Source organism: Pipistrellus hanaki (genome assembly GCF_964339955.1).
Source record: "Pipistrellus hanaki genome assembly, chromosome: 3".
In the NCBI taxonomy this organism is placed as follows: domain Eukaryota; kingdom Metazoa; phylum Chordata; class Mammalia; order Chiroptera; family Vespertilionidae; genus Pipistrellus; species Pipistrellus hanaki.
In genome coordinates this window covers 186,027,818-186,037,046 of record NC_140505.1, presented here as the reverse complement: position 1 = coordinate 186,037,046, position 9,229 = coordinate 186,027,818, and the positions used below count along the sequence as shown (strand labels likewise).

Sequence of the window (9,229 nt, the reverse complement as noted above, 5' to 3'; positions counted from 1 at the left end):
AGACAGTAGGAGGGTGAGGACATGTGCTGGGCGGTGGGAGCGGCCAGGGAGTGTTCAATGGGGAAAAAAGGAAACGTATTTAATACGTAATAAAGAATTTAAATTAAAAAAAAAATCTTTAAGGAAAGACTTCTGGCCTTGACCGGTTTGGCTCAGTGGATGGAGCGTTGGCCTGCGGACTAAAGGGTCTCAGGATCCCAGGTTCGATTCTGGTCAAGGGCATGTTACCTTGGTTGCAGGCACATCTCCAGTAGGGGGTGTGCAGGAGGCAGCTGATCAATGTTTCTCTCCCATTGATGTTTCTAGCTATCCCTCTCCCTTCTTCTCTGTAAAAAATCAATAAAATATATTTTAAAAAAGAGACTTCTGAGATGTGGTTGGTTGTACCCCTATTCTTAGGAAACGTGGGGCCAAATATGCAAACTCATCTGACTGGATTTAGAGCATTTCATCAATTTGCCTAACTAAGTAAGATGATATGGCTCATTCAGCACAGTTATTTTTTTGTACAGGTAACTCAGAGCAGAGAATAGAAAAAACTTATTTTATTTTATTTTTATTTTATTTTATAGTATTTTATTGATTTTTTACAGAGAGGAAGGGGGGGAGAGAGTTTGAAACATCAATGAGAGAGAGTCATCGATCAGCTGCCTCTTGCACGCCCTTCTACTGGTACATGCCCTCGACCGGAATCGAACTTGGGACCCTTCCGTCTGCAGGCAGATGCTCTATCCACTGAGCCAAACCGGCTTCGGCTGAAAAAACTAGTTTTTATTGAATACTGTATTTGTTTTATGCTGGCCGCTATTAGGTGCTTTCACTTATGCTGTCTTATTTGATTTTATTTGTTGACAGAATAGTTGTTTTTCCATGTTTGTGTTGCTCATTGTCACCACCCTAAATCATCACAGACATTTCTGGACTTCAGAATGGTTCTTGTACATACCTTCTGTCAGGAGTCACAGGTACTAGCCCTGAGAAAGTATATACTGCCTTTAAGGAGAAGCTCCTTTGGCTTCATTAAGAGCAAATAACTTAACCCTAATAAAATTAAAAAAATATATATAGGGCAGTTAGGGGCAACCAGGCCTGCAGGGGAGGGCAGTTGGTGGTGACTAGGCCTGCAGGAGAGGGCAGTTTGGGGCAACCAGGCTGTCAAGGGAGGGAAGTTAGGGGTGACCAGGCTGGCAGGTGAGGACAGTAGGGGCAATTGGGTCGGCAAGGGAGCAGTTAGGTGTTGATCAGGCTAGCAGGGGAGTGGTTAGGGGGTGATCAGGCTGGCAAGTAGAAGTGGTTAGGGGCAATCAGGCAGGCAGGCAGGTGAGCAGTTGGGAGCCAGCAGTCCTGGATTGTGAGAGGGATGTCCAACTTCCTGTGTAGGCCTGATCAGTCAGACATCCTTTGAGGGGTCCCAGATTGGAGAGGGTGCAGGCTAGGCTGAGAGATACCCCACATCTCCGGTGCATGAATTTCATGCACCTGGCCTCTAGTAACTGAATAAAACTCTTTGAGCATAGTGTTGTTGGTGCTTTATTAAGATTTTAGTGACAATGGGATTGACAATGGAATTTATTTTTCTTCTGTTTCAATTACAAATGTTATTAGAAATTTATTCTTGTTCCAACTTTGGAATGAGGAAACTTTTTTAAAAGCAGAAATAAATGGGTGTGCTTTAGGCAGCTTAAAAAAATGTTTTAGATGGCTTTCTGAGATAATTTGGACAGGAATATTAGAATCACTTTCATAGTAGAGTTCTCAACTGAAACATAGTTGGCAGCGAGAAGAAAGGTTTTGCAATCATATTCCTTATCAGATTTTCAATAAAGTTTATTGTCTCTTGAAACACTTGAGAAAGGAGTCCCCTTCTCTCCTCCTTTCAGTCAAATTCTGATGGCGGAATAGAAGATATGTCAGTGAAAATTAATCTGACTTTGGCAATTGGAGAATGAGAAGAATGCTAACCCTCAGGCATATGGACTTGTTTCAATTCATGGCCTACTGGTTGTAAGCATTAAAAACAAAAGACAAAACAAAACTGTAGATGAAGCCTGGACTACATAGGCCAGTGGTCGGCAAACTCATTAGTCAACAGAGCCAAATATCAACAGTACAATGATTGAAATTTCTTTCTTTTTTAAAAAAAATATATTTTATTGATTTTTTACAGAGAGGAAGAGAGAGAGAGGGATAGAGAGTTAGAAACATCGATGAGAGAGAATCATCAATCAGCTGCCTCTTGCACACCCCCTACTAGGGATGTGCCCGCAACCAAGGTACATGCCCTTGACCAGAATCGAACCCGGGATCTTTCAGTCTGCAGGCCGATGCTCTATCCACTGAACCAAACCGGTTTCGGCTGAAATTTCTTTTGAGAGGCAAATTTTTTAAACTTAAACTTCTTCTAACGCCACTTCTTCAAAATAGACTCGCCCAGGCCATGGTCTTTTGTGAAAGCGCCACACTCAAGGGGTCAAAGAGCCGCATGTGGCACTCGAGCCACAATTTGCTGATCACTGACATAGACAATTTAAAAGATTGGATTGTTAATAGAACACAGAGATGATCTTCACTGGTCAAAATCAATTTTACTCATCTAAAATCCTTCTTGGAAAAATTATTTTCTTTTAATCCATTCTCTCCAGAGTAGCAGGAATGATCTTAAAAACATAAACTGAATCATGTCACTTCTTTGCTTAAAACCCTCACTTCCAATGGTTTTCCATTGCACTTAAAATCAAGATTCTTCCCATGACCTACATTGTAAGTATGTTTTATCTGTGCTGATCTCACCACCTGGTCTAAAATTCCATTACCCTTCAGTCAGTTGCTTCATCATCCTTTGGTTTGCATTTGTTCAACTTTCCTTATCACCATATCTAAAGTGGATACTTTCTGCCCACAAAGTTCCTTCTTAGTTTCCTTTACAGCTTGGAGAAGTTTGTAATTATATTTCTGCTTGATAGCTTCTTTTCTTGTTTGTTTTTGTCCTTCCTATGCCCTGAGATTATAAACTCCAGGAGGGCAGAGAACATGTTTTATTATTTTTATCTAGCACATGCTAGTACATGGTAGGTATTTAATAAGTATTTGTTGAATGAATGATAATTTGATAATTTCAGCTTTAAAAGAAATGGATACTTCAGAAAGAAACCAGCATTTCCTTATTAAACTGACAGTCTCTGAGATTATGATAAAGTCAACATGGACAAAATAAATGATTCATTTATTTGGGTTGAATCTGTCAGAATTAACTTAGATGGTGCCGGAGAAGCTTTTCCTGATGGACAAAAATTGCATTAGATCTCCCTCTTGTTTGGCTTATGACACCATGTCCTTGGCTCTTTCATGAGACATTCCCTACTCAGTTCCTTCTTGGAGAGAGAATTTAGTTTATCATTGTATCCTTAGTACTCAGGCTGGTGCCTGGCACATGGTAGTTGTGATCAGTAAATATTTGTTCAGTGAGAAATAAGTCTTAGAATTGAGGTATGTCTTTAAAATTTAAAATTTGATTTTTAGGGAGGAAGGGAGATGGAGAAGAACACAACACTGATTGGCTGCTTCCTGCACACCTCTTACCCCATGGAGGGGATTGAGCCTGAAACTCAGGCATGCGCCCTCTCTGGGAATTGAAAAGGCTACCTTTTAGTTTCCCTCAGTTAGTTTCTCTATTTACCAACCAACTGAGCCAAAAGGTACAGGGCAAGAGAAAGGAACACTTTACTCTGGTAGATTATGGAGCTCACTGGTCTCAATAATCACTTTGTTCTCTATTTGTTTTTCAAGTTCATTAGATCATAACAGTTTAAAAAAGCTTAAATCTTTATTATGGACTATTTCAAACACATAAAAATAAAGAGAATAATAATAAAATGAACCATCACCATGGACTTATCACCCAGTTTCAGTAATTATCAACAGCCCTAGCCAGTTTGGGTCAGTAAATAGAGCATTGGCTTGCGGACAGAAAGGTTCTGGTCAGGACACATGCCCGGATTGTGGGCTTGATCCCCAGTTGGGGGCATGCAGGAGGCAGCTAATCAATGATGTTCCAATCTCTCCCTATCCTTTTCTCTCTCAAATCAATAAAAATATATTTTAAAAAATAATTATCAACACATAACCAATCTTGATTATTGAACTTGCTCTTCTTTTCCTCCTCAATATTTTTAAAAAAATATATTTTATTGATTTTTTTACAGAGAGGAAGAGAGAGGGATAGAGAGTTAGAAACATCGATGAGAGAGAATCATCGATCAGCTGCCTCTTGCACACCCCCTACTGGGGATGTGCCCACAACCAAGGTACATGCCTTTGATCGGAATCGAACCTGGGACCTTTCAATCCGAATGCCGACGTTCTATCCACTGAGCCAAACTGGTTTCGGCTCCTCCTCAATATTTTAAAACAAATCTCAGACATTATATTATTATTTTTAAAAAAATAAATTTTATTGATTTTTACAGAGAGGAAGGGAGAGAGATAGAGAGTTAGAAACATCGATGAGAGAGAAACATTGATTAGCTGCCTCTTGCATAACCCCTACTGGGGATGTGCCCACAACCAAGGTACATGCCCTTGACCGAAATCGAACCTGGGACCTTTCAGTCTGCAGGCCGATGCTCTATCCACTGAGCCAAACCAGTTTTGGCCAGACATTATATTATTTAATCTGTAAATACTTCAGAAATGTATAACCAATTTAAGAACTAGTTAAGTCTTGAAAAAACCTGATATGAAAATTCTGTCTTCTTGAATCTAATTGTACATGCCAGTTGGTGAATTTCTGTGTGCTAAACCTACTGACCCCTACTTTCTCCAGGGGGCCCAGTCCACTTACTGCTATTCTCTTTGGAAGCGAAGGAACAAATAGAGGATTTAGGCAAAATGAGATTTAGATTTTTTTTCATAGGTGTTCAGTTTGAGGAGGTACGTTATCAGATGCTGTTGATTGCTTAAAAACCACAGTTCATTAATTTAATTGAGAATTGTTTTTTCTCCTTTTTTCCACATCAGAGTCAAACCTTTGTATTAATTATCTTCTTTCCCCCCATTTATTCCATTTTTGATTACTTTCCTTTTATTCTTTGCATCTCCCCTAAACGGGATTGAACACACATCCTTGCTGTATCTGGCAATTTCTAACCAACTGACCTACCAGGCCAGGGTCTGCTGCCCAAGTTTTTAAGGGATAGGATTTCTAAATCTTTAGGGCACACACATCTAATTTTTTTTTTTTATAGCCATCTTTTTTTTTTTTTTTTTTAAGTATATTTTATTGATTTTGTTCAGAGAGGAAGGGAGAGAGAGAGTTAGAAACATCGATGAGCGAGTCATCGATCAGCTGCCTCTTGCACACCCCCTACTGGGGATATGCCCTCAACTAAGGTACATGCCCCCGACCGGAATCGAACCCGGGACCTTTCAGTCCCCAAGCCGATGCTCTATCCATTAAGCCAAACCGGTTTCGGCTAATTTTTAAAAATTTATCTTTATTGTTGAAAATATTACTGAAGTCTCCCTTTTCCCCTCATTGACCCTTTCCACCTGCACCTGCCATCCTCCACCACAGACCTACCACACTATTGTCGGTGTCCCTGGGTCATGCCTATATGCATATAAGTTCTTTGGAAGGAAGGAAGAGAGATTGAAACATCATTGATGAGAGAGAATCATCTGTCTGCTGCCTCCTGCACGCCCCCTACTGGGGATTGAACCTGCAACCCAGTCATGTGCCCTGTCTGGGAATTGAACAGTGACATCTTGGTTCATGGGTCGATGCTCAACCTCTTAGCCACACTGGCTGGGCTAAACAACCTTTTTATAAGATGGTCTCATGTAGAAAATTTTTGAAATCAGCTTCTAAATACATTCTCTGACAACTTTGACATAAAAATGTAGGATCTCATTTTGAGATTAATAATTATAAGAAATGTGTTATTAGCTTGATTGTTATTTCCATTTAGATATTTTTAAAAAATTAACTCATCACTATTTAGGAGTTGACTTTTTGTGTTAAGGCTTCCATTGAAATACTATTGCTTTAGTCATTCTCCCCTAAGTTCCTTTTCCTGAGAATAAAGGATTGAGTTCATACCTTTGCATAATGATCTAGAGAGTATTTTAAGCTTGGCATGTTCAAACCTGGCTGACTGGATTAATATGTGGACAAACTAGCACGTTAGAACATTTTTTAAGTCCAAGCCACACATTGTGCTTCAAATGAACATGGGCATGTATAAAATTAATACCTAAGCCTTGCCCAGCACAAATATTGAAAATGCCCGTTGCTGTGGGTGAGTGAGTTTTAGTGAGGCTCCTTCTTTCCATGCCCATTTCTTTTGCTTTAAGCAGAGCCAAGAACAGAGTCAGGAGAGGGTTTGCTTCTTTGGCACTCTGCTACCTCCTGCTTTCGGCAGAGAAAAAGGCTGCTGTTTTACTTCTTAACCTCTTACCATATGGAAAGTTTCTATAAATAAACTTTGGGTTTATGATTGAACTTCTAAATTTGTAACCTCAGCTAAAGCCAATATAAATACCTAGTTAAACATGCGTATTGCATACAGAACTGTGGCACTGTTTCAGTGAGAAAGGTTCCCAGCACAATACCTAAGTGATCAATGCTGTTAATTTCTCCTAGCTCAGTTGGCCTGGATGAGGATCTTGTTTTGTTGTAAAGCAAAAAATAGACAGTTGGTAGTTTTTAGTGAATTTACTTTGACTTTGTTGCGCATAAATTGTTGTTATAATTATGTAGCTAACATATTCATGAAAATGTAAAAGTGGGTTAGATTGTTGACAAATGGAATTGTTTAAATATACTAAAGGAACTGATATTTACAAGAATTCTATAGTTTTGTAAATTCAAGTCAGTTGAGTCTTCAGTTAACAAGAACATAATAGGTACCTGTTATGTGCCAGATGCTATGCTAGGTTTCATGGGATATCAAATTGTATAAAAGATGTTTCCTGTTCAGACAAGAAAGAGAAAGAGAAAAAGGTAACCTGGGGACAATAAATGTTTTACTATTCTAACAGAGAAATGGACAAATGCCATGTGAGGGTGGTAGAGAGGTACTAAGTAGATTAACTGGGGAATTGGAAAAAGCTTCAGAAAAATGTTTCAATTGGATATCCTACATAATAAGAGGTTAATATGCAGATCAACCGAACAGCAGGACGACTGGTCACTATGATCTTTACTAACCACCAGGGGGCAGACACTCAATGCAGGAGCTGCCCTTGGTGGTCAGTGCACTCCTACAGAAGCCCTGAGCCAGGCTCATGGCTGGTGAGCACAGTGGTGATGGTGGGAGCCTCTTGGCCTCCATGTCAGTCGGACATCCCCCGAGGGCTCCCAGACTGTGAGAAGGTGCAGGCTGGGCTGAGGGGCCTCCCACCCCCGCTGTGCATGAACTTCATGCACCAGGCTTCTAGTTAAATAACAATAAAAGTTTTATACAACAATAGTTGTATTTTATTATTATTATTATTATTTTTTTTTTTTTTTGTATCTAAAATGTGTTTATTGGGATGGTTTCCCACTCATCTTGATTTGAGGTGCTTTTAGTGCTGCTTCCTTCTGAAGGAGCATTCTTCTGTAAGCCTTGCTTTTCCTCCTGTTGGCTGACAGAGAACAGTGGAGCAACCAACACACAAAACTACCGTTGGTGCGTGGCTAAAGACGGTGGTGATTTTATAGCATCCTGGGCATTTGACATCCATGAAGTAGGAATTGGGGCTCTGCATCAGGCGCTTCTTCTTGTGTTTCCTCTTCTCCTCTTCTGGAGAGGGATGGAGGAGATCCTTAGTGAGAGGCATATTGTCGTGGGGAGGTCGTCACCGCCGGAAAGGCAACAATAGTTGTATTTTATTGACTACCTACTGTATACTAGGATTAAAGATACCCACCAGGGAAAAGGGGGAAATATAGAAGGAGAAACAGTGGAACTATTAGAGATTGGATGTCCTAGAAGTAAGAAGTTTGGTTTGGCTAATGGGCAGTGGGAGGGTGATTAGTGGCCACAGCAAAAGCTAGTTAAACTGGGTGGAATCAGATTATGAAGGACCTCAGGTACACTATGTCTCTTCCACCATGTTTTTGTTCTTATTTTCTTATCTAAAGAGCCTTTTTCCTTACTTTGGCAATGTAACCTATTTTTAAAGGTTTATGTTTATGGTACCTTTTATGTGCAGCTTTTCTCCCTTTTACCAAAGTGAGATTTGATTTTTTTCAAACTGAATGATTGTATAAAGATAATGTGCCTCGTAATAAATAGGGCATTTTATTTCTTAAACCATTTCTTGTAGTTTAGTCTGATCTTCCCAACTACTTTCTCAATTCCTAAAGGGCAGAGAATGAATCCTCTTTAACACCTGGTGTGTGCTCAAGAAATGCACAGTGAGTAGATGAATATGAAACACAGATATCAGCCATTGAGACAGTCCAGCTACAATGTTTGAAATTGCCTACGTTTATTTAAAAGGCATTTTTTAACGCCAGTAAGAACAATTTTCAGATGTATAGGTCAGTTGTTATTTGGATGTAAAAAGAGTTAACAAGAATATCTCACAGGATTGTTGTGAGTATTAAGCTAATTAGTAGATTTAAGCACTTAGAACAGTGCCTGGCATATATTAAGTACTCAGTCAGTGTTACCTATTGTTTACCTCCTAACCCCCTGGGCCTTTCTGCCAGTGATAGAGCTCACCCATAGAAAGGAGATAAGAAACAGCTTCGAAACCAAATACCCTTTAGGAACTGGAAGAACTGCTTATAGTGCATGAACATTTATTTTTCTGTTTATATTTTAGTGACCGAAAGGTGTGGTTGGCATGGAATTGAATTTCATCTGTCTGTGGGAATTGTAAATAAGGTATGTCCTGGGTTTATTTACTCTTTCTTGCCCAAGGTGTTGTTTGTTAGTATTTTCAGTTCCACTGAACTAGAATAGATCAGATTTGATTGTTTAGGGAAATACTAATCATGACCCTATGGTTTATTTACCGTATTTTCCCGCGTGTAAGACGACTTTTGAAACTTTTGAAAAAAAGCCTGCTCAGATTGGCCAGAGTCAGAGAGGCGGTCTATTAAAAAAAGAACTGGTGTTGCCTCAGAAGTGGGGGGTAGTATTATACAGCGAATATTGGCCTAAACCTATGTTTTAACTGTAAAATTAGGGGGGTCGTCTTATGCGCCGGAAAATACGGTAATATTGTGGACTACATC

General features: G+C 39.6%; 1 protein-coding gene across 1 annotated transcript; it reads right to left on the bottom strand.

The window, feature by feature from the left end:
- Positions 1–7,470: 7,470 nt before the first annotated feature.
- LOC311618520 (small ribosomal subunit protein eS27-like) lies at positions 7,471–7,849 on the bottom strand. The gene has a single exon (XM_084876154.1). The coding sequence runs from the start codon at positions 7,819–7,821 to the stop codon at positions 7,567–7,569; it is 255 nt and encodes an 84-aa protein (XP_084732280.1). The 5' UTR covers positions 7,822–7,849; the 3' UTR covers positions 7,471–7,566.
- Positions 7,850–9,229: the final 1,380 nt, after the last annotated feature.